The 23870-nt window shown below is 35.2% G+C and overlaps 4 protein-coding genes across 5 annotated transcripts in view; all 4 read right to left on the reverse strand.

The window, feature by feature from the left end:
• Positions 1 to 2420, reverse strand: part of LOC111379960 (dihydrolipoyl dehydrogenase 1, chloroplastic-like) — an 8102-nt gene extending 5682 nt beyond the window's left edge. The window contains exons 1-4 of the mRNA XM_023003402.1: positions 1797 to 2420; positions 1125 to 1271; positions 375 to 509; positions 72 to 229 (exon numbers count right to left, since the gene is read on the reverse strand). Of these exons, the coding sequence (XP_022859170.1) occupies positions 72 to 229; positions 375 to 509; positions 1125 to 1271; positions 1797 to 2120 (764 nt within the window). The 5' untranslated portion in view covers positions 2121 to 2420. The remainder of the gene's footprint in view (positions 1 to 71; positions 230 to 374; positions 510 to 1124; positions 1272 to 1796) is intronic.
• Positions 2421 to 5524: 3104 nt separating this feature from the next.
• LOC111390205 (calreticulin-like) lies at positions 5525 to 9128 on the reverse strand. The gene is made up of 14 exons (XM_023015213.1): positions 8957 to 9128; positions 7977 to 8084; positions 7677 to 7869; positions 7326 to 7584; positions 7172 to 7228; positions 7013 to 7060; positions 6845 to 6931; positions 6710 to 6767; positions 6550 to 6617; positions 6368 to 6463; positions 6195 to 6242; positions 6083 to 6112; positions 5879 to 5995; positions 5525 to 5781 (listed from the first exon to the last, which is right to left on the reverse strand). Exons 1-14 carry the CDS (start codon positions 9111 to 9113, stop codon positions 5770 to 5772), a joined length of 1338 nt encoding a protein of 445 aa, XP_022870981.1. The 5' UTR covers positions 9114 to 9128; the 3' UTR covers positions 5525 to 5769.
• A 3861-nt stretch (positions 9129 to 12989) lies between these two features.
• Positions 12990 to 14540, reverse strand: LOC111391873. Its single transcript, XM_023017151.1, has 5 exons — positions 14487 to 14540; positions 14193 to 14366; positions 13973 to 14079; positions 13622 to 13854; positions 12990 to 13415 (listed from the first exon to the last, which is right to left on the reverse strand). The coding sequence occupies exons 2-5, from the start codon at positions 14355 to 14357 to the stop codon at positions 13039 to 13041; spliced, it is 882 nt and encodes a 293-aa protein (XP_022872919.1). The 5' UTR covers positions 14358 to 14366; positions 14487 to 14540; the 3' UTR covers positions 12990 to 13038.
• A 225-nt stretch (positions 14541 to 14765) lies between these two features.
• Positions 14766 to 16918, reverse strand: LOC111391881. 2 transcript variants are annotated; one of them, XM_023017160.1, is made up of 6 exons: positions 16788 to 16918; positions 16305 to 16529; positions 16011 to 16184; positions 15791 to 15897; positions 15440 to 15672; positions 14766 to 15233 (listed from the first exon to the last, which is right to left on the reverse strand). In XM_023017160.1, exons 1-6 carry the CDS (start codon positions 16857 to 16859, stop codon positions 14857 to 14859), a joined length of 1188 nt encoding a protein of 395 aa, XP_022872928.1. In that variant the 5' UTR covers positions 16860 to 16918; the 3' UTR covers positions 14766 to 14856. The 2 variants fall into 2 exon arrangements, with proteins under 2 accessions (XP_022872928.1, XP_022872934.1); XM_023017166.1 differs by having other exon boundaries at positions 15095 to 15249.
• Positions 16919 to 23870: the final 6952 nt, after the last annotated feature.

Here is a 23870-nt window from a genome sequence, read left to right on the forward strand (position 1 = left end):
CCTCGCCACAAAAAAAAAAAAAAATTTGTTAATACAAGAATAAAGAAAAACACAAAGCAACTCCTTGGAACTATGCTAAAAATAGAAGATGATGAAGGAACAAATAATTACCATCAACTTCAATTCCCTTGGGCACAAGGGGAACAGAACCAGTAGCAATTATTATGTCTTTTGCTGTTACGAACGTGTCCCCAGACCCTCCTTTTCCGAACTTCAACTTTTGTGGACCCTGGATATGCTTATGATTGTTATGCTGTAATTTTAAAATACTCCTAAACCATAAAAATAAGTTTAAATTTTCTAGTGATAGAGTTACAAGGATAACACAAGTATTTCAAAGCTCAGAATACTGATGACAAAATACATCAACCTACCAAAATTGTACCAGTGCCTGTCAAAATATCAACACCAAGAGCTTTCATTGAATTTGTCAAATTACTTCGTATTTTTGAGGCCAAATTGTTGGCATGATCTGCAACTCCCTGTCTGTCATATCCAGCAGCTGCAACCTATCATTGTGGAATGTGATGTTTGATAAGCTGGGAAGGATACATCGATTTAAAGAACATGATAAGAGAAGAAATCATCAATCGTTCAAGCATATTTCAACTGGCGGTCACATGACTTCCTCACTAGATGCAGCTTGACACAAATTTCTAAATGGTAAATCTTTACCCATTTAAGCTTATTGTTAACCAATTCATAGTGCAAAAGAACATTGTTTCATGTTGTTATTATTTAATTCTACGTTTATAAACTCTTATTACTTCCAGACATGCTATTACTTAACTCTCTATGTTTCTCTTCTGAAGGTAGTTATAGAAACACAATAATCATTATCACATTGCTTTCAAAAGGCTATGCAATCATTGGAACTTCAATAAAACTTCCTATATAGTTTTCATTAACAAATGGCAAGAAAATGATTTGTATTCACATTATACGATTCTGAATAGTCTGTGAACTAAGAATAGTTATAGGAAAAATGGCAGTACAGTTTTCCGAGATCATGATGATGCTTGTACATTCTGAATTTATTTCAGAACTTTCAGTCTCGAAGATGATTCAATAAAACGGTGAATTACATCACATGTATTGACCTTGATTGTTATAATGAGAAGTACCTGTAGCCCGAAGGACTTCATATGGTGTTCATTTTGAAGCTCCCGCATGCGGCCACTCACAGCCAGAAGTGCTTTTGAAGGCACACAGCCCCTATTTACACACGTGCCTCCGATAACATCTCCTTCAATGATTGCAGTTTTCAAACCCTGCAGTACATATGAGTTATCTAACTTCTCATGACTCTCTGCTATATAAATATACAAAAATGATTTACATCTGGCATCACAAATAACAATAATATGGACAATAGTATTTCAGAGCGGGAATACATTTATACTTGACATATTTGGAAAGTAAATTTATAGAGACGCCCCCTTGACTGTGTTCAACAAATCAAGCTCTCATCTTGGATCATAAACACTTCGTGGTCAAAAAATGAATTGAAAAGTACATGCCGATGTTTTGTTTATAGTCAAAAACTGAATTGAGAAGTATATGCCAATGTTTCATTTCATATCACCAAAAAAGGGCTCACTCTTAACCAACAGCAATCAATTTAACAGAGATGCATAGAAAATCATCATGTGGAAGTTTTTTAGTTGCTTCGAATAACTTACAACCTTGAATAAACAAAATAAAAAATAAAAACCTAACTATTTCAGCTTACAACTGATTAATGAAGCAGCTAAAAATAAGGAAAACGAATTAATATACTCAAGTATTGCTTTTACCTTCTCAACAGCATGAAGAGCAGCACCATGTCCACCAACACCAGCTCCAATAATCACGAGATCATAATCAAATCCTCCCTTGGATGGCGTTCCATTGCTTTGCAACGCAGCACAGACCTTGTTAAAATTCGATTCTCGAGAACATGGCACTAATCGAGTCGAAACCTTCAACGAATGGAACGACTTGGATTCAAACACTTTTCTTCTTAGACCGCAAAATCGGAGAGATCTCGGAGTACACAAATACGCATTGGCGGCGACACTACAGTCGGATCTGGTGATCGACGAAGAAGGGGAGAGCGACAGAGAGATTGCAGATTGCATTTTTGGAGAAATTTGCTGTGAGAGTGTGTTCTGGATTTGTTTTATAAGAGCTAAGAAGAAGGAGCTTAATGGAGCTTCGAAATGTCCGTTGGCAGTGGCGGACTTAACTATGTGAGGTTTTGCTATGTACTGTACTGTGTTTGATGAACTAACTGCTGACCCACCGTCACAGTGAGTAAAATAGGGAATTTACCCAAAGAACGAGAACAGAAGAGTGGCGGACGTACAAAATTGATGCTAATAATCTAAGAACGCCAAGCAGTGCACCATCAAGACAAGGAATTGTTTAAGGATGTTAAAAGAGACGACCCAACTTTGAGCTCGCTCAATCGAAGCGTGGCTCGAATTATCCAATAATTCCTATTTAATATTTTCAATCCAACCCGAAATAAGAAAAGCCCACAAGCATATGCTGAAACTAAAATCTACGAGCATTTGACAATGGAATTCGTGGTAGTCCATGCTAGTTTCGAGCTAGTTGAGTTGAAAATCGCTAATTTTTCACCAAAAATGACATTTCACTTATTAGACAAATCATTTAATACACAAATCAATAAAATCACAAGCAAACTCTTATGAGCGGACAAGTGGCTCACAAGAGCAATTTGTTGCTCTGCTCATGGCCACGACTCACTAGTGCGACAAGCTAAGTCAGCGAGCTAATCGACCCACTTAACATCTCTTTAATCATCAAATTTGAGCCAATGCAGTTCATCTACAATTTGTTTTAACCAAATATTTAATCTAATGCACGAAAACATACCTAAAAATTTTCATTATTCAATGTGAGCTTAGCGCAATTTGATTTGAATTAGTTTTAAATCCAACTCGAAATCAAAACCAAAATCAAATTAGTCGATTTGAATGAATTTCATTCCAAACCAACTCATTCTAACTCTTAAACCAAATCGGTTTGGTTTGGTGCGATTAGTCGGTTTGAACTTTTACTCCAGATAGAATTTTTTTTAAAAAAAAGAAATATTATCAAAATTTTGGGACCACTTAGATTACAAGAACCAAAATAACTATTGACTAACAAATAAAGAAATTTCGTTTTGATAGAGCACGATCCCGACTGTTCCGAATAGAACGACAAAAATCAAATTAATAGAGATAGATCATTAGAAAACTTAAAAATCTGTTGCTTTTTTATTTTTATGTAGTCTGACTATCTGAGTAGGAAAAAATGCTAAGTATAACATATTAAGCTTATGAAAGGAAATTTTCAGTGCTATTACTTATCGGCAACATCACAGATTGAAGGGAATCGAGATATAGTTATGAGATTACGGTTTATTTTTCTTAAATTAAAAGAAAAAAGGTAAACATGTAAGTGAATTGGATTTGTTCGATTAGCCAATGGTTTGAGACTTCAAACATGATTGAACCGATCCACCATAATTTTGTTTTAGAATCTGTTTGAGAGTGATTTTGAAAATTGATTTTTTTGACTATTAGGAGAAAGGTGGAGTCCACCTGTGAGAGAAGAAGTCAAATATGACAGGAATAGTGAAATAACGATCAAAAATCAATTTTTTGGGAGGAAAAATCGCTCCCAAACAAGCCCTTAACAAAACCAAACCAAACAAATTACTTGTGTCAAACCTAAGTCCAATTTGATTGGTTTGGTCAATTTTTCGATTTTTTTGCCCATAGCTAGTTGGATTGGTTCGGTTAATCAACGATTTGTTACTTCAAACCTTGACTAAACCGACCTACCATGGTTTTGTTTAAAAGAAAATCAAACCAAAGCAATTAACTGTATCAAATTGACCTTAATCGATTTGATTTGTTTGGTTTAGTCTAACACTGGACAAAACTCTTAAACCGAACCAAACCAAACCGAGTGATTATTCTTAAGTTAAATACCCAAACTGATATCTGAGTCGAGAACCGACGAATTTGGTTCGATTCTCAATTTTAAATCAAGACCTGAAGAATCGAATAAGAACTAAATCTCCCTAATTTTTTTAATTAATTTATTTTAAATAAGCAATTTTTTTTTTACTTTTTCTAAATAAATTTGTTAACTATTTAATTTAGTTCAAACCAAAAAAAATATATGATTTTCTTATTTCTAATTTTCAATTCAAAGCCAATTTAATCAAATTGACCTAAGTTTTATTCAAATCTATTATTCTACCATAATGTTATTTCTATCGTTCTAAAAAATTGAATTAAAGCTCGACAATGTCTCTTAATTATTTTGAGCTCGTTCTTTTTCTCTTCATGTGATTTTAACAATCAAATTTATGAAGAACTCAGCAAAAAGAAATGCAAAAGACATATAAAATTGAATTACGTTATTTTGTAAGAGTTAAGATTGAACATATCATTAGTTGAATTAATATAACTTTATAAAATATTAAGAAATTTAATTATAATACGGACTTGAGTACTGAATCGAACCAGAACGATTTTATAATTAAATTTGGATCCAACGGTTCCACTTACTAAATATCCGAAAATTTCGGTTCGGTTCTCGTTAGAATCGAACTAAATCGGACCATGTCCAACCTTAGTCTAGTCTTTTTCGATTTTTTCTGCCCTTGACTAATTCAATATCCACACTTACTATGTTATTTTAATTTATGGAAAAATAGGCTTTTCATTCAGAAAAGATTTTTGCTTGATTTAAAAACCATGCAGGTTTATTTATTACCTGGAAATTATGTACATAGAACCGAACTAAATCTAACCATCTCCAGCCCTAGTGTAGTCTATTCGATTTTTTCTGCCCTGGACTAATTCAATATCCACACTTGCTATGTTATTTTAATTTATGGAAAAATAGGCTTTTCATTCAGAAAAGATTTTTGCTTGATTTAAAAACTATGCAGGTTTATTTATCATCTGGAAATTATCGTACATAAACAGCATACAGATCAGAATGTAGACTTGCTATTGGACTTTTACAGGGTCGATTGATATTTGGCTACAAGTTATGCACAACGCAACATTTGATCCTCAATACCAATACTTCAATTCCTTCTCGAGAAGAAATATAATCCTTGAAGCCAAAAGAATTCAATAGGCTCATTACACTGAATTTCAAGGAAAAAAAATTATCGTAGCTGAGAAGGATGAAGGAAGAGTGAGAATACGAGATAAACAGTGAAAAGTTGGTGAAAGTTTTCCTCATTTTATACGAGGACCCTAGTCCGTTGATCTAAATCAGACCCAAGGCTCACAACTCGTCATCTGGCCATGGAGTAACACTTAACCTCTAAACAACGATTTTTCCACTAAGGTTGAATATAATACTGTAGGTAGTAGCGCGGTGTAATTTCCTCCTCTCGTAACCTTTTCGCTCATTTTAACACGACACCAGCAATAGTGCATAAGCCCGTGGCTCACATAATCAATTTCCACCAGCAACAAAAGGCTGGTGGTTGAGGCCATGGGGGAATAAGTTTTACTAAAATATTAAAATATGATAAATGGTGTTAGACATACAAAACTTAGTCTAAAGAACTTGGGTCTAATAGAACAAAAAAGTGAATTCAATTCAGACTATTTGATAATATCTAAAACAGAACGAATAAAACAAGTCCTCTCGTAATTCTAATTGCAAAGTAGAGAAGAAAAAATTTCCGAGCCAACTTGTCCGAGTTGCACGTTGTCAGCAGAATGTGTGTACTCGAACACCCTACAATTCATCCTGCAGAACAGAAGCCAAATATGGTATATGAAATTAAACGACTGTCAAGAAAATGGTTAGCCGTGAATTTGAAATAAACAGAGACTGATATCCTTACATGTACATCACCATCAACTGAGGCGGTATGGTCTTCCTTTGAGTCTGAATTTGCAACATCATCATCATCGACATCGTCAGCTTCAGCATCATCGGCATCATCATCTCCATCCTCAGCCTATGAAAAGAAAGGGCCTCATAAACAGGATATACATAAAGATATGTATAGACTATATTAATCTTTAAGAGAGGATTTAAGTCTTACATCAGAATCAACTGGATCATCCTTTGATTCCTGTATAGAAACAAAATGATGTTCAATAAAAGAAAGATTAAAGAATCTCCTCAACGAATGATATTCAGTGAGATTAAGTTACCTCTTCTTCTCTCTTCTTTTCTGCCTCATCAAAAGCAGCCTTCTCAGCCTGCAAAATTGACAGTTAACGCATCAATAGGTAGGTAAGATTTTCACCTGTGTTTGCAAGGAAAACTACTGTTTTGAGTAAAAATAGAAGAGAAGGTTCTTTTGAAAACTTGTGATTCCACATACATCCTTTTGCTTGCCCCATGTTTCCTCGGCTAGCATCTTGGCATACTCAGGGTCATTACAAATCAAAACATTGTCAAACAACGTTCCAGATTTCACCTGAAAATTTATACAATTTGTCACTTAGGAGATCTTAATGAATTACATACCAAAAAATCACGTGAATGGACAATCATTTCTTTTCCCTGCCACAACTCAATGCCGACATACTTCAAATTTGGGAAAACATAGAGATCTGGGTCATCCTTGAAATCTGGGATCATGATATTATCAAATTAGCCAAAAAGTTAGAACTCCTGATGCCAGTGTGATGCACCCACACGCTGAAAAGAAAAGAAGATGAACCTGGGTTGTCAATCATTGGCGTCTTCCACTTGCCCTTGTAGTTGGGATTCTTAAGTTTCTGGCAATGGCAAAAGCTAGCTCTAAGAGTTTATTTCTCAAACAATGTCAAAAAATCTAAATTGAGATTTCACAAACCTTTGGCTTCCATGGTCCCTTGTACTCGGGGTTGGGGATAGTTGGTGCAGTCCACTCACCATCCTCCTCGTCATCCCAGTCTTCAGGCTGTAATTGCAAAGCATCTTATGCAAGTACATCGATTTATTAATGGGTAAGCAAGGGAAAATGGAAATTAGCTTTAATCACCTTCTTGGCTTCAGGATCTGGAATCTCCTTTGGGATGTCATCATAACCCTGCAGCCATAGAAAATATATGATTTGTTATCGACTCATTACCATGTGGTTCTCTTACTGCCAACATTTAATTGGAATATGGCAGAGGATACAGAATCACAGTTCATTTACCTCTGGCTTCTTGTCTTCAGGGTCTGGGATGTTTTCCTTGTCGTCCCAATCTTCAGGCTGTCATTGACATGTAGAAAGTAAATCACCAGCACATAAAGTAATAAAAGACACATCATCTGGAACAAATTTGTCATATAACTAGAACAACAGTTACCTTCTTGGCCTCTGGGTCCTTAATCGTCTTTGGGGGAAGTAGATCCCAGTCGGAGTACAAACTTCCAGACTGCTTTTCTACATTGTCAACGAGGATGCTGTAAGTAGCATCTGGGCGCAGGATAAATGTATATACATGCGTCAGTTGGTCAGTCTCACATGGGACATCCTTCTTGATCAAATTATTTTTTCCATTGTATGTCAGAATAGCATGGACTTTCTTGGTAGTGTAGCCACAAATGTCTGGTCCAAACATGATGCTGCAGTCAACCATGTAATAAATCAATCAGCAACTTCATAAGGGACAACATTAACCCAGTGAGAACAGAAAAAACTACCACAAGTGTATAACCTGTATGGGGTGTCACCACCGAATTTTTTCTGATCAACTTCACCACTAAGCAATTTCATGTATCCACCACCACAGTCTAGCTTTTGCTCATGCTTGACAGAGAACTGGAACACTAGGGTCTTCTCTTTGTTGCTGAATTCAGGGAATTCAGCTGAGATGGCATAAAACCTATAGTCCTCACTGGTCTGGATACCTGGAGTTTGACAGGAGCTAACACCCCTTTAATTTTTTGTTTCATTATAACAAATAACTACATACATTTATATGTTGCACATGTACATTATAAAACGAAAAGGTTACCTTTGTCGTTTGGATCCCCATTCCATTTGCCTGAGGTGTAATTCCATTCCCCAGCCATGTTCTCATCTTTCTTCCATTCAGATTTAACCCAACGGTTTTCCCATCCATCTTCAAAAAATTTACAAGAAGTAAAAATCAGCACAAGACAACAGGTCCAAGAAGCAATTAAAATTTGCATTTGATAAAAGGAAAAATTAACCAATCTTATGTCTTCTCTGTTTTTGATATCATTATAATATATTAACAAAACAGGAAATACTCCAAACTATGAATGGAGAAGTGTCACTTGTCCAAAGCAAACAGAAGCACCAACACATGAAGTACTCCCTTCCATATATTCGGTTACTTTCTGCTTCTTCACTTTTAATAATTTTGAAAAATCTTATTTACTATCACTCCTCAGGGAGCAAGAATCCCATGAATCATACAAAAGTTACTTTCACATGCAAACCATGCACAGCCATCACTCGGACATACATTAATGTATCTGATTTTGCAATTAAAATTCTGTAGTAATTTTCACAGGAAATGTAATGTGAAAGGGGCTACATCATTACCCACGATTATACTACGACGTGTTATACGTTAGTTAAAACAGATCGAACAAAAGCTCAACATATAAATCAACAATTACAAAATATTCTGTCAAATTATTGCTTAAAACATGAAATTAATAGCACAACTCCTCTCAATCAATTCAGCATTTTCAAAATCAGAGCATTCAAAATCGAAAACCTAGTAAATTTGACATTTAAATTGACAAAAAGGAGAGAAATGTCGTAGATCTAAACCAAAGAGTCGTAATTGAACACGCATTTAGACCTAAAGTCCATTCCTTCGTTCAAACAATCAGATCGATATATATATATATACCAGAAATTAACCTCGATCATCCACAAAATAGTCAAAATATCCATCATAAAAATCTGAAATTATATCAAGATGACAGCAAAATTAAACCACAGGTAGCAGAACACTACCTTCGAAGCGTTCTTCGAATAAAACTTCAGCAGATGAAATCGCGAAAAGCAGAGAGATAGCAATGGCTAGAGAGGGAAAGTCACAGCTTTTCATTGGTGCTCTTCTCCGTACTATCCCCATGGCTGTTTGAGAGAGAGAGAGAAACTGTTCGTACATCACAGTGAGAGCTGCTTATATAGGCGAGTCGTTCTTTGGGCTTTAAGCTGGGTTTACACTGAGTTCAACTCGTGTCCTTGATCTGATGTGGCATGATGGGATGAAATGGATGAATCAGAATTTGCCAACGTATAATTTGCTGTCATTGATTTAACGTGGCATATCCTCATTGGGTTTCACATGGTGAAACTTGTACGATAATACTTGGTCTAAAATGACGAATTTAACCTTCGAAGTAATGAACGTGGGTTGCGTGATTAACTCTAGTTATAAAATACAATATCTATTTGGTTGGATTTTTATTTTTTCTTCTATTTTTTGTAAAAAGAAAATTTGCTTTCAAAGAATGCTTTCAAGAGGTCTTCTGGGGATTGGCAATAACAAGAAAAGGTCGGCATGGCCCCACTGATTTGTTTTTTTATCAGAGCATCAAGGAGCACAATTCGACGAGGCTTTGAGTTCCTATTGCGGCAGCTAGCTGAGATAGAGACCCTTGACCAGATTGTTAGTCATAGAGTCCCGAAGTCCTCATTTATCCTAAGAGCTTGGCCCGGCCAGCCGAGTAGGCTAAGATCTTATCCTTTTCTTGAGAAGCAAGCAGTGATAAGTTTTGGTTTGCTCAACTTTATTCGAAAATGAAGTAGGTTGTGAGGAATGGCAGAAGACCCTGATTGGCTACTTCGTTGACCACTAAAAAAAATTTACAGTATCCAGTCGTAGATCTCCTATCTGTCTGTCGACGAGTCGGCCCAATCCGCATCTATCCCTTCCCAAACTATGCAAGCTTCTTCCAAAGCCAATTCGAAAAAGTCTTACATAATGAGTAAAAAGCAAATTTTCGTATTCAATATGATCAACGTTTCGAATTTGACCAATTGAGATATCTGAAAACAATATTTTTTATTATTTCTTCATTCAAATTCGAAGTGGCGTCTTAGTCTATTTCTGTATTCTTTCTAGATTCAAACAGAATCACAAATAAAATAGATTCATAGATTTGATATCTTGTATAGAACTTAAAAATTACATTAAGTCAATTTTCTCTAATACTATTCTAATCAGACAAAATCCCCCCAAGAAAATTATTTGAAAATGTTCAAAAACATTTTCTTAATCTCGGAATTACCTTTTGAATTATCAGAAGTAATTTGTTTCAAACGAACCCTAAAATACATAAGATTATTTTTAAATTCCTGTTTATTAAAACATAATTGCAAAATAATTTCGACTACTCTACTATTTTTTACTAAAAATAAAAAATTGTCTCTAGCTAATTTTTTGAAATATGTCTATTTAATCATGGAAAAAGATTGTAGTACATTTTTATTAAAATGTCATCCATGTAAACTTATACAGGTGACGAGAAATACTAAACTATCTAATCGACAAGAAAAATCAGACATAATTGATGAAAATACTTGAATGATTCAAATTCCGAGTAAAATGAAGGAGATTTTACTATACATTCGACTTGACTATAACTCGTGTGCCCACATATGTGCATACACACTGTATAGATTACAAAATGGCGTTGCTAATGATATCAACAAGTGCAAGGGGTAACCGGCCACAATAATATATCTTTAGCATTGAGAGGAGGGCTAATTGCCTATATTGGTTGTAGATAATGGAATGTTAATAAAATCGTGAATGATAAATAAGTGCAAAATAATCCTAATTGTGAATATTGATCGGGTATGCTAGATTGTCAAAGAAATCATTAATAATAAATGACCAGCGTATATGAAAATCAGTGACACGTATTTTGATTGAGAATTTATTTTAATGTTGTATCATCCATAGGGTTACAAGGTGAATCAAAGGGATTTTGGAGACAAATATTTTTAATAGTAGATAGGTCCACAACTTGGAATATGGCCTGTGGTTTGGGAGACAATAACTTTAAGGCAATTCTTTTAAGATAATTTGTTTAAACTTTAAATTAAATGTTTGAGCATTAAAAGCATTATTTTATTTATTTTTTTATGTGTGTGTGTTTATTTTAATGAGTTCTTCTTAGAGGTTGAGTTAGTAACATTTTTGTTAGTACATGGCTTAGTTAGAATTCAAGATTCAAATGACTATTTTGTTTAAAAATTGAAATAGTTAAAGAGTGAATATTTTTAGTTATTTATCTTTAGAAGTTGGCAAAAAAATTAACCAACTTAAAATAAATAATTATACTTAAATAGAAAACATATAACAATAATCGAATATATAAATTTGTTAATTTTTTAAACTTTTCATACCATTTTTTTTTAAAATTTTTCTTATGAACTTAGTTAATTCAAAGATTATATAGAATTGTTCGTTGTTTCATATATTCTTACATATTTCCTTGCAGATATTAGAAATAAGTCTTTAATTTTTTTAGGAGTCTTTTCTTTTAGTCAAGATAGGACTCCACGAAATTTCGAACACCTTAACCACAAAACCTAGTCTATACAATTGTGGAGAAAAAAGGATTGGGAGTAGCTGATGCTTAATGGAAAAAGGTTCGTTCTTTTATTTTACATTGAAAATCACACACTTGAAGAGAAATTTGAATCCATATATAAAGACCACAATTCTTTGTTTATGCGTGTGATGCACTTATATAAGCGTAATTCATTTTTTGCCACACATCTCTTTTGTGTGATTCTCTCAATTTCCATGTAAATAAAATATAAATATACATACCCTAGTTCTCCATCTCATGGGGTACATAGAAAATATCAGTGCAAATCATTTTTCCTGTTTCTTTTTTAAGTAATAATTAGGCAAAATACTTGTTTTCTTTAACAAAATTGAAAAATACTTCATTTTACAATTTAAAATTTTTTAGTAAGATTTAATTAATTTTTTTGAAAATAATTTGTTTCAATTCTATAAATATTTGTTTGACCTAATTAAAGTTTACTCACTAGATCCAAAATCCGCCAAACAGAAACCTAAAATAGGGATTCAAGAAAGTGCAAAACTGAATCGAACCTATTGTTTAGAAATCGTTGGTTTGAATCCACGTGGAATGTTTATTTTTATGAAAAGCAACACAGTATTTTGTGTATGTGGATTGTTAAATTTTAATGACAAGTAATAGTATGTTACTTTTTTGCTTGGTTAAATTTGAAATGTTGAGTTTTGATGAAAACGTAATGGCATTTTCAATTTTTTGCACCTCGGTATTTTTCAAATTCTTTTTCCCTTATTTTTATTTCACAAAATTCTGTGGGATTTTCATTCATACCTAGTGATCATGAGTTCTTTATTTCAACATTTTCATTGAATACAATTATTAATTGGTAGAAGGTAGAAATAAAAAGCAAAAGCCCACATCAATGTTGGATTTGACTCAAGTTAATGAAATAAAAAGGGAAAATGGCTTAAAAGCGTAGTTAAATAATTTAAGAATTGCATGATAATTTTAATGAAGAGGAAGAAGGACCAATGTTAATAATTATAACCTCAGCTTGACTGAAGAATTCTTTGGCAATGATAAGTATTAAGGAAATAAGTTATTAGCTAATTAGGGTTGGTATTGAGAATTCATGCAGCCAAAGTACGTAGAGAGAAGAGACAAAACCCTAGAAGAACTAACCAGAGTTCCACTATAAATTTTAAGACGATGCTACACTAACAAATCTATCTATAAAATATTTGACAAACTCGACAAGTGACGACCCCCTATTGGAACATTTTGTACAATATTTTATACAGATATCTTTATCCTAAATTTTATTGTTTGATTGTGCCCATATAAGCCACTGAATCTTTCAAATTTCAATTCTAACAATCAAATTATGTAAAAAAATAAAAATCAATATAATGGTAACTTTTTCAAAATAAGGACAATAACTTCAAGAAATTTACAAAAATGAACATCAGAAGAAAGAGAAATTCTTTCCCATTTGAGGATTTTCCGCAAAGGGAAGAAGAACAAGTCTATTTACGAAAGGAAAAGCCCGAAAATATTCGGATTAGAATTCCAAGTAGAATAATCTCCATTTATCAATCCTTCAAATTCAAATGGATCAATCGAGTTGTTTACTTCTGGTTGCAACACAAGGTTTTCTATAGATTCTTGAGCTATCCAATTTATAGATTGTGGACGGAAACCATCTGATATGGAATTTTCAATGCCATTCTGAATCACTTGATCATTAGGATTTACATCTAACGGATTAGATATATTTGCATCTCCCACATAATCCGAGTAAGGATAGTCGAAAACTAGATTGGAAGATTGTGTTACCAAATTAATAGATGATGCATCTTGAATATTTTCTGCTTGTCCCCAAACAGTCTGGTTTTGAGTCACAATCCCTACAGAAATCCATAACTGTTACAAAATAGTAGAGATTTTAAAAGTTGCAATTGAGAATTTCAACATTTTTTTCTGCATAATTAGCTCCCGTTTGGCCCCCTTAAATTATAATTCATTTTTAGCCACACATTATTCAAAAAAATACTATTCCAAAAATTATAATCACAAATAATGGGGCCAAATAGGGCTTTAATCTCATACGTACCTGATGTTGAATTTGAACGAAACATATGAGGTTCCATTGTTATTGGTGTGATATAAGTTGGATATGGATATTGCATTTGAGGGAGAAATTCCGATATGGTATCGAAAGAGTAAAAAGTGGATTCTTGGCTTGGGAAGAGCTCATGGCTCAATGAAAATAATCGTTCGTCACTTTGCAAAAGCTTTTGGTAGTGTTTATCGAGGGTTTTGGGAGCGAATTGAACATAGTGTCTCCTGATCAAAAAGTCACAAATATCGTTAAGTATTCGAGTGAAGTGAATTAGTACAATGAATAAGAATTTAAATTATCTATATTTTCAATTAGTACAATTGAACTTATTATGAAGAATACCTCCAGAAGGAAGCTTGACCTCCTGTAAAATCAAACCAAGGTTTCCAAGCAGAATGTTTTCGCGGTTGTGGATCGGTTTCGCAATAGAACAAAGGAGGCTGATTCAACTGCAAAAATTTCTCATTTTAAGCTAATATCGACCTAACGATCGATGGACGATAATTGAACATTTCATTCATTATATTAATGACAGGTCAAAATAAAGGCAAAATGATTTAACCTCAATTTCCAAAGTTGCTACTTCATTATCAGGCATACTGGCTCGAATTGCACTAATATCAGACCATTGAATTTCGATCTTTTTCTTCAATGGTCTTTGTAGAATCTCCCAAACAATTTTTTTCTTCGCGTAGTATATCTTCACAATCACGTCTCCTTCATACATTGCTCTCCACTGTCACATTACAATAATTCTAAATACTTTTTCTAAGAAAAATTTTGATTCTTAGAGCATCATTTAAGTATTTCATTTCAAGAAAATCCAAAAAGAAATAATTATAAAAAATTGAAATACCTCCCACGTTCCTATTCGAAGCAAATTTGCAGGGAAATTGGTAGCCTTCAAATGCTCATTAACAAATCTATCTATAAAATATTTGACAAACTCGACAAGTGACGACCCCCTATTGGAATATTTTATACAATATTTTATACAGATATCTTTATCCTAAATTTTATTGTTTGATTGTGCCCATATAAGCCACTGAATCTTTCAAATTTCAATTCTAACAATCAAATTATGTAAAAAAATAAAAATCAATATAATGGTAACTTTTTCAAATAAGGACAATAACTTCCAGAAATTTACAAAAACGAACATCAGAAGAAAGAGAAATTCTTTCCCATTTGAGGATTTTCCGCAAAGGGAAGAAGAACAAGTCTATTTACGAAAGGAAAAGCCCGAAAATATTCGGATTAGAATTCCAAGTAGAATAATCTCCATTTATCAATCCTTCAAATTCAAATGGATCAATCGAGTTGTTTACTTCTGGTTGCAACACAAGGTTTTCTATAGATTCTTGAGCTATCCAATTTATAGATTGTGGACGGAAACCATCTGATATGGAATTTTCAATGCCATTCTGAATCACTTGATCATTAGGATTTACATCTAACGGATTAGATATATTTGCATCTCCCACATAATCCGAGTAAGGATAGTCGAAAACTAGATTGGAAGATTGTGTTACCAAATTAATAGATGATGCATCTTGAATATTTTCTGCTTGTCCCCAAACAGTCTGGTTTTGAGTCACAATCCCTACAGAAATCCATAACTGTTACAAAATAGTAGAGATTTTAAAAGTTGCAATTGAGACTTTCAACATTTTTTTCTGCATAATTAGCTCCCGTTTGGCCCCCTTAAATTATAATTCATTTTTAGCCACACATTATTCAAAAAAATACTATTCCAAAAATTATAATCACAAATAATGGGGCCAAATAGGGCTTTAATCTCATACGTACCTGATGTTGAATTTGAACGAAACATATGAGGTTCCATTGTTATTGGTGTGATATAAGTTGGATATGGATATTGCATTTGAGGGAGAAATTCCGATATGGTATCGAAAGAGTAAAAAGTGGATTCTTGGCTTGGGAAGAGCTCATGGCTCAATGAAAATAATCGTTCGTCACTTTGCAAAAGCTTTTGGTAGTGTTTATCGAGGGTTTTGGGAGCGAATTGAACATAGTGTCTCCTGATCAAAAAGTCACAAATATCGTTAAGTATTCGAGTGAAGTGAATTAGTACAATGAATAAGAATTTAAATTATCTATATTTTCAATTAGTACAATTGAACTTATTATGAAGAATACCTCCAGAAGGAAGCTTGACCTCCTGTAAAATCAAACCAAGGTTTCCAAGCAGAATGTTTTCGCGGTTGTGGATCGGTTTCGCAATAGAACAAAGGAGGCTGATTCAACTGCAAAAATTTCTCATTTTAAGCTAATATCGACCTAACGATCGATGGACGATAATTGAACATTTCATTCATTATATTAATGACAGGTCAAAATAAAGGCAAAATGATTTAACCTCAATTTCCAAAGTTGCTACTTCATTATCAGGCATACTGGCTCGAATTGCACTAATATCAGACCATTGAATTTCGATCTTTTTCTTCAATGGTCTTTGTAGAATCTCCCAAACAATTTTTTTCTTCGCGTAGTATATCTTCACAATCACGTCTCCTTCATACATTGCTCTCCACTGTCACATTACAATAATTCTAAATACTTTTTCTAAGAAAAATTTTGATTCTTAGAGCATCATTTAAGTATTTCATTTCAAGAAAATCCAAAAAGAAATAATTATAAAAAATTGAAATACCTCCCACGTTCCTATTCGAAGCAAATTTGCAGGGAAATTGGTAGCCTTCAAATGCTCATTTTCCATTCGAGGACTATTGTTGTTTAAGCCAAGAGCCGTCGCCGTTGAATGAACTTCTTGATTTCCATTAGCCATCGTCATCTCCACTAGATCGACAAAAGATGGCGTTTTTTGCAGTGTCAAACCTAAAGGGCTGGACTCTTCAGAAGAATCGAGAATTTCTTGCTGTCAAATCCATTAATGAAACAAATTAATAGGGACAAATATAAAAAATAGAAGGAAAAAAAAAAATATATATATATATATACACACATATATATACATGTGCATGATTTTATTTAAATTAAGAAACACCACGAAATCAGAGATTTTAAACTTCAATACTGTACAATATTCAAACAATCACGCATGAAACCTAGTAAATTACAAGAAATAAAAGTTTTTATAACAAGACTGCAAAAGGGACAGAATAACTTGAAGAACCTGCAGATCATTGGTTTGATTTCCAAACGCAGAAAAGGGACTATTGTGAAAATTTTCAATTTCATCCCTCATCGCTTAGGTTTTGTGAAAATACTGTTCTTCTTCTTCTTCCTCTCTTAAGAATATTTCATTGAAAGTTCCCACCAAAATTCAACTCAGATTTGCTAACTATATATATATTATATATTTTTGCAAAATGTTTGAATTTATTAACTCAACCAGCTGTTTCAGGGTCCGCATATACTGGCTATAGAAAACACTTTAACAGTGAAACTAGCGATTTTTTTGACAAGAAAAAACCAATCATTTAATGGTTATCGCATAAGAGGACTCTCTTTCAGTTTTAAACACTCTGTTACAAAGTTTATCAATTTACCAACGACTTTCACCAGTCAAAAATTGGCGCCAGGGAGGGAGGCTGCGTTTTGCAAATTTTGGTTATTTAATTCTTGAAAAATGAAATTCTAACATTTATCAGAAGACAAGCAATACAATGATTTTAGGGTTTCAATACAGTCAATTTTATTCATCCCAAAGGAGGGGTATATATCTACGCACAAACAATCTTCCTATAATTATGCAGTATCACACAATATCCTATTGCCATAGAAGTCCTAATTATACTTATTTACTATATTCTATTAATAGAAAAAATCTTTTTTCCAATTCTACACTCCCCCTCAAGTTGGTGCATAGATATCTATCATGTCCAACTTATCGATTAAGCCGTTGAACACTCGTTTAGGTACTCCTTTAGTAAGGACATCCGCTAATTGCTGTTTTGAAGTTACAAACTGGAAGTTAATAATTTTTCTGTCGAGATTCTCTTTAATGAAGTGACGATCAACTTCCACATGTTTCGCCCGATCATGCTGAACTGGGTTATGTGCAATCTCAATAGCAGCTGTGTTATCACAATACAGATCCATGGGCTTCTCAAGTTTGTAACCCAGTTCTTTCAAGACATTGCAAATCCATAGCATTTCACAAACTCCATGTGCCATGCCTCGAAACTCAGCTTCTGTACTCGATTTGGCAACAACTTTTTGTTTCTTACTACGCCATGTGACAAGATTTCCTCCAACAAAAGTGAAGTATCCAGATGTAGAACGCCTGTCTGTCTTATCTCCTGCCCAATCCGCATCTGTATACCCAACAACATCTAGTTCACCCTTTTTTTCAAACAATAATCCTCTTCCTGGCGTCATCTTCAAATATCTTAAGATACGAAACATATGTTCTTCACTTGGACAGTGCATAAATTGACTGACCACACTTACGACATACGCAATATCGGGTTTAGTATGAGAAAGATAAATTAATCTTCCTACTAAACGTTGATACCTCCCTTTATCAGTCGGGATTTGATTAGGATAGATGGCAAGTCCATGATTCATCTCAATCGGTGTTTCAGCTGGTTTACAATCAAGCATCCCAGTTTCAGTTAGCAAGTCAAGGACATATTTTCTCTGCAAAAGTGAGATTCCCCTTTTAGATCTTACAACTTCAATCCCTAGGAAATATTTCAGTGATCCAAGATCTTTCATCTCAAACTCCCTTGATAAATTTTTTTGCAATTCATTCATCTCATTTTGGTCATCTCCTGTAATAATCATATTGTCAACGTATACAATCAAAGCCATAATCTTACCATTCTCGCGCTTAACAAACAAGGTATGGTCCGAATTGCTCTGTTTGTACCCAAAGGCTGTCATGGACTTTGAAAATCTCCCGAACCAAGCTCTCAGTGACTGCTTCAAACGATACAACGATCTTTTTAATTTGCAAACCTTGTCAACGTCACTCGGATTGGTCCCAACTCCCAGGGGTACATCCATGTATACTTCTTCCTCTAAATTCCCATTCAGGAACGCATTCTTTACATCAAATTGGCGTAAAGGCCAATCTTTGCTTGCCGCAAGGGAAATTAGAATTCGGACAGTATTGATCTTTGCTACCGGTGCAAATGTCTCCTTATAATCGGTCGGATAGCGTTGTGTGTACCCTTTAGCAACCAACCTGGCTTTGTAACGGTCAATAGTTCCATCTGCCTTGAGCTTCACAGTGAACACCCAACGACATCCTACAGTTTTCTTTCCAATAGGTATATCCACAAACTCCCATGTTGCATTCTTTTCAAGGGCTTCCAACTTCTCATCCATCGCCTTCACCCATTTAAGGTCAGCCAATGCTACATGTTACTAGGAATAGATACATTAGATAATTGATCAACCACAAGTGCATGTGACTTAGATAGCCTATGATTAGACATAAAATTGGATATGGGATATTTGATTTTGGATTTAATGTCTGGTTCATACTGTTTCTTAGGAACACCTTTAGTAGCCCTTTGTGACTTCCTAATTTCTAACTCAGATGACTCATTTAAGTGTAAAGGTACCTGAGGTAGATCATTCTGAACGGGGTCTTCGATTGGTGGTGTAGAAGGGTGGAAATCAAAAGTGTGACCTTCAACTCCTTCACTAGGGTCCATATGATTGATCATTTGTTCATTGCAAGCTTCTTTATCACGTGATGATGGATCAACTTCTTCTGTCTCAAGTGGCATTCCAACACCTTCAATAGTAGTTTCAGACACTCCTCTTGTTTTTCCAAAATTTTCTTCCAAGTTTTCCAACTCTCCAAATATGTCACTCTCAACGGTAGAGTAATGATTCCCTTCAAAAACCCTCTCCCCCTGAGGGGAATGTTGAGGAGCTCTTTCAGAGTAATAAAGCTTAGATTCATGGAAAGAGACATCAAGAGATATATAGCCCTTCTGAAATTCTGCTTATCCTACAAATATACACTTTCTCGCTCGAGGGTCCAACTTGGGGTCAAGTGTGTGTCATTGTTGCTTTGGTATGTGTACATAGGTTGTACACCCAAATATCCAAGGTTCCAAATTCGGCATGGATGGGATGGACAAAAGTTCATGCATTTTCTAATAAGGATTCTAAAACTCAATCACCCTGGAAGGGGTACGGTTGATGAGATAGGCTGCAGATTTCACGGCTTCTCCCCAATATATTCGAGTTACATTCATGCCAAACAATGAAGCACGAACCACTTCCATCAACTGCCTATTTTTTCTCTCTACTACACCGTTTTATTGGGGAGTATATGAATTTGAGGTCTGATGACGAATTCCATTTGATCGGCGAAATTCCATCATAGGACCATTCACAAACTCGCCACCGTTATCAGACCGAAAAACTCTAATCGACTGGCGATATTGATTTGACACAATTTTATAAAATTCACTAAATCGTTCAAAGACTTCACTTTTACGCTTCAACAATGACACCCAGATCATACGCGTGCAATCATCAATAAAAGTTACATAATACCGAGCACCAGAACAAGAAGGAATTCTTGCAGGACCCCAACCTTCACTAGGGTCCATATGATTGATCATTTGTTCATTGCAAGCTTCTTTATCACGTGATGATAGATCAACTTCTTCTGTCTCAAGTGGCATTCCAACACCTTCAATAGTAGTTTCAGACACTCCTCTTGTTTCTCCAAAATTTTCTTCCAAGTTTTCCAACTCTCCAAATATGTCACTCTCAACGGTAGAGTAATGATTCCCTTCAAAAACCCTCTCCCCCTGAGGGGAATGTTGAGGAGCTCTTTCAGAGTAATAAAGCTTAGATTCATGGAAAGAGACATCAAGAGATATATGTAACTTGGCAGTAATTGGATCATAACATCTACAGCCCTTCTGAAATTCTGCATATCCTACAAATATACACTTTCTCGCTCGAGGGTCCAGCTTGGGGTCAAGTGTGCCGTTGTTGCTTTGGTATGTGTACATAGGTTGTACACCCAAATATCCGAGGTTCCAAATTCGGCATGGATGGGATGGACAAAAGTTCATGCATTTTCTGATAAGGATTCTGAAACTCAATCACCCTGGAAGAAGTACGGTTGATGAGATAGGCTGCAGATTTCACGGCTTTTTCCCAATATATTCGAGGTACATTCATGCCAAACAATGAAGCACGAACCACTTCCATCAACTGTCTATTTTTTCTCTCTACTACACCATTTTGTTGGGGAGTATACGAATTTGAGGTCTAATGACAAATTCCATTTGATCGGAAAAATTCCATCATAGGACCATTCACAAACTCGCCACCGTTATCAGACTGAAAAACTCTAATCGACTGGCGATATTGATTTGACACCATTTTATAAAATTCAGTAAATCGTTCAAAGACTTCACTTTTACGCTTCAACAATGACACCCAGATCATATGCGTGCAATCATCAATAAAAGTTACATAATACCGAGCACCAGAACAAGAAGGAATTCTTGCAGGACCCCAAACATCAGAATGAATTTTCATAAATGGAACTAGACTTTTATTAAAACTTGGTGGATAGGAAATACGATGGCTCTTGGCCAATTCACATACATCACAATGAAATTCTGAGTCACTAACATTTGAGAACAATTTTGGTTGAAGTTTTTTAAGATAACTAAAAGATAAATGACCTAAACCACGATGCCATAACCAAACAACTTCCTTTGCACTATCTGCCCCATTAATCTGATTAACTTGTCCCAAAAAGTTCTTCCGTTCCTCTCCAAATTTTGTCAGATCCAGGTAGTATAATTTTCCCCTTCTAACACCATAACCAAGAATCCGTCGTGTCAGGATGTCCTGAAATACACAAAATAAAGGATAAAAGGTCACAGTACATGCGAGAGCAAGAGTAATTTGACCCACAGATAGGAGATTATAAGCCAATGAAGGAAGTAACTTGGCAGTAATTGGATCATAACATCTATAGCCCTTCTGAAATTCTGCTTATCCTACAAATATACACTTTCTCGCTCGAGGGTCCAACTTGGGGTCAAGTGTGTGTCATTGTTGCTTTGGTATGTGTACATAGGTTGTACACCCAAATATCCGAGGTTCCAAATTCGGCATGGATGGGATGGACAAAAGTTCATGCATTTTCTAATAAGGATTCTAAAACTCAATCACCCTGGAAGGGGTACGGTTGATGAGATAGGCTGCAGATTTCACGGCTTCTCCCCAATATATTCGAGTTACATTCATGCCAAACAATGAAGCACGAACCACTTCCATCAACTGCCTATTTTTTCTCTCTACTACACCGTTTTATTGGGGAGTATACGAATTTGAGGTCTGATGACGAATTCCATTTGATCGGCGAAATTCCATCATAGGACCATTCACAAACTCGCCACCGTTATCAGACCGAAAAACTCTAATCGACTGGCGATATTGATTTGACACCATTTTATAAAATTCAGTAAATCGTTCAAAGACTTCACTTTTACGCTTCAACAATGACACCCAGATCATATGCGTGCAATCATCAATAAAAGTTACATAATACCGAGCACCAGAACAAGAAGGAATTCTTGCAGGACCCCAAACATCAGAATGAATTTTCATAAATGGAACTAGACTTTTATTAAAACTTGGTGGATAGGAAATACGATGGCTCTTGGCCATCACATACATCACAATGAAATTCTAAGTCACTAACATTTGAGAACAATTTTGGTTGAAGTTTTTTAAGATAACTAAAAGATAAATGACCTAAACGACGATGCCATAACCAAACAGCTTCCTTTGCGCTATCTGCCCCATTAGTCTGATTAACTTGTCCCAAAAACTTCTTCCGTTCCTCTCCAAATTTTTTCAGATCCAGGTAGTATAATTTTCCCCTTCTAACACCATAACCAAGGATCCGTCGTGTCAGAATGTCCTGAAATACACAAAATAAAGGATAAAAGGTCACAGTACATGCGAGAGCAAGAGTAATTTGACCCACAGATAGGAGATTATAAGTCAATGAAGGAACAACTAAGACAGACTCAAGTGTGAGGTCTTTAGACAGGGCAACTGAACCTTCTTCGGTGACCGGAGTTGGGGTACCATCGACAGTAGAGACACTATTTTGAGAGGATTGTTTGAATTCTGCCACAAGCTTGGGATCATTGGTCATATGGTCACTTGCACCTGTGTCAATTATCCATGTATTATTCAAAGTAATTCCATTCTTCATACCTGACTGTGCTACATTAGCAGAGGCTGAGCACCCTTCATCTTTAGCAGTTGCAGTCTTGCCCAACTTTTTTCGTGGTTTCTTGGTGAAGTCCCACCACTGAGGATAACCAATCAATTCATAGCACCGCTCCTTGCTATGACCCAACTCTCCACAGTGGCTACACTTTTGGTTTGCATATGGATTGGATTTGTTTGAGGACCGACAGGATGCAGCTCCTGCGAACCCTGGAGAAGAATCCTGATGTCGTAGGACAGCCATAACGAGGATTCGGTTGATTCTGAGCGTCCCATAGCCTGTCTCTCTGATTGGACTTTACGAATGTAAGCATAGCTTTGTTCTAAGGAGAGTTTAGGTTCTTTTCGTAGTATTTCTCCACGCACCTGGTCATACTCAGAGTCGAGTCCACTCAAGAACATGTGAACACGCATCCGTGACATTGCTGAAGTTTCTTGAATTACAGCTGCAACGTTATCATTCCGTGAGGCTACTCTCTGATCAATTTCTTGGAACATGGCCATCAATTCATTGTAATAGGTAGGAATCGGTCGTCCACTTTGTTTTGCTTCGAAACACTTCTTGTTCAATTCAAAAATTCGGGTTCTGATTAACTTGTCCCAAAAAGTTCTTCCGTTCCTCTCCAAATTTTGTCAGATCCAGGTAGTATAATTTTCCCCTTCTAACACCATAACCAAGAATCCGTCGTGTCAGGATGTCCTGAAATACAGAAAATAAAGGATAAAAGGTCACAGTACATGCGAGAGCAAGAGTAATTTGACCCACAGATAGGAGATTATAAGCCAATGAAGGAACAACTAAGACAGACTCAAGTGTGAGGTCTTTAGACAGGGCAACTGAACCTTCTCCGATGATCGAAGTTAGGGTACCATCGCAGTAGAGACACTATATTGAGAGGATTGTTTGAATTATGTCACAAGCTTGGGATCACTGGTCATATGGTCACTTGCACCTATATCAATTATCCATGTATCATTCAGAGTAATTCCATTCTTCATACCTGACTATGCTACA

Source organism: Olea europaea, chromosome 3 (genome assembly GCF_002742605.1).
Source record: "Olea europaea var. sylvestris chromosome 3, O_europaea_v1, whole genome shotgun sequence".
Lineage (NCBI taxonomy): Eukaryota > Viridiplantae > Streptophyta > Magnoliopsida > Lamiales > Oleaceae > Olea > Olea europaea.

Excerpts from the sequence above, each read along its gene's own strand:
- LOC111390205 (XM_023015213.1), bottom strand. The coding sequence starts at position 9,113 with ATGTACGAACAGTTTCTCTCTCTCTCTCAAACAGCCATGGGGATAGTA. Across the intron at positions 6,932-7,012 it reads CAGATCCTGAAGCCAAGAAG|CCTGAAGACTGGGATGACGA; the intron begins GTGATTAAAGCT and ends TTGCAATTACAG. Across the intron at positions 6,768-6,844 it reads AGGGACCATGGAAGCCAAAG|AAACTTAAGAATCCCAACTA; the intron begins GTTTGTGAAATC and ends TGCCATTGCCAG.
- LOC111391873 (XM_023017151.1), bottom strand. The coding sequence starts at position 14,357 with ATGTATGAAGGAGACGTGATTGTGAAGATATACTACGCGAAGAAAAAA. Across the intron at positions 14,080-14,192 it reads TAGCAACTTTGGAAATTGAG|TTGAATCAGCCTCCTTTGTT; the intron begins GTTAAATCATTT and ends AAATTTTTGCAG. Across the intron at positions 13,855-13,972 it reads GGTCAAGCTTCCTTCTGGAG|GAGACACTATGTTCAATTCG; the intron begins GTATTCTTCATA and ends CTTTTTGATCAG.
- LOC111391881 (XM_023017160.1), bottom strand. The coding sequence starts at position 16,859 with ATGAGGGATGAAATTGAAAATTTTCACAATAGTCCCTTTTCTGCGTTT. Across the intron at positions 16,185-16,304 it reads TTCGAATAGGAACGTGGGAG|TGGAGAGCAATGTATGAAGG; the intron begins GTATTTCAATTT and ends GTAATGTGACAG. Across the intron at positions 15,234-15,439 it reads TCGTTCAAATTCAACATCAG|GGATTGTGACTCAAAACCAG; the intron begins GTACGTATGAGA and ends GGATTTCTGTAG.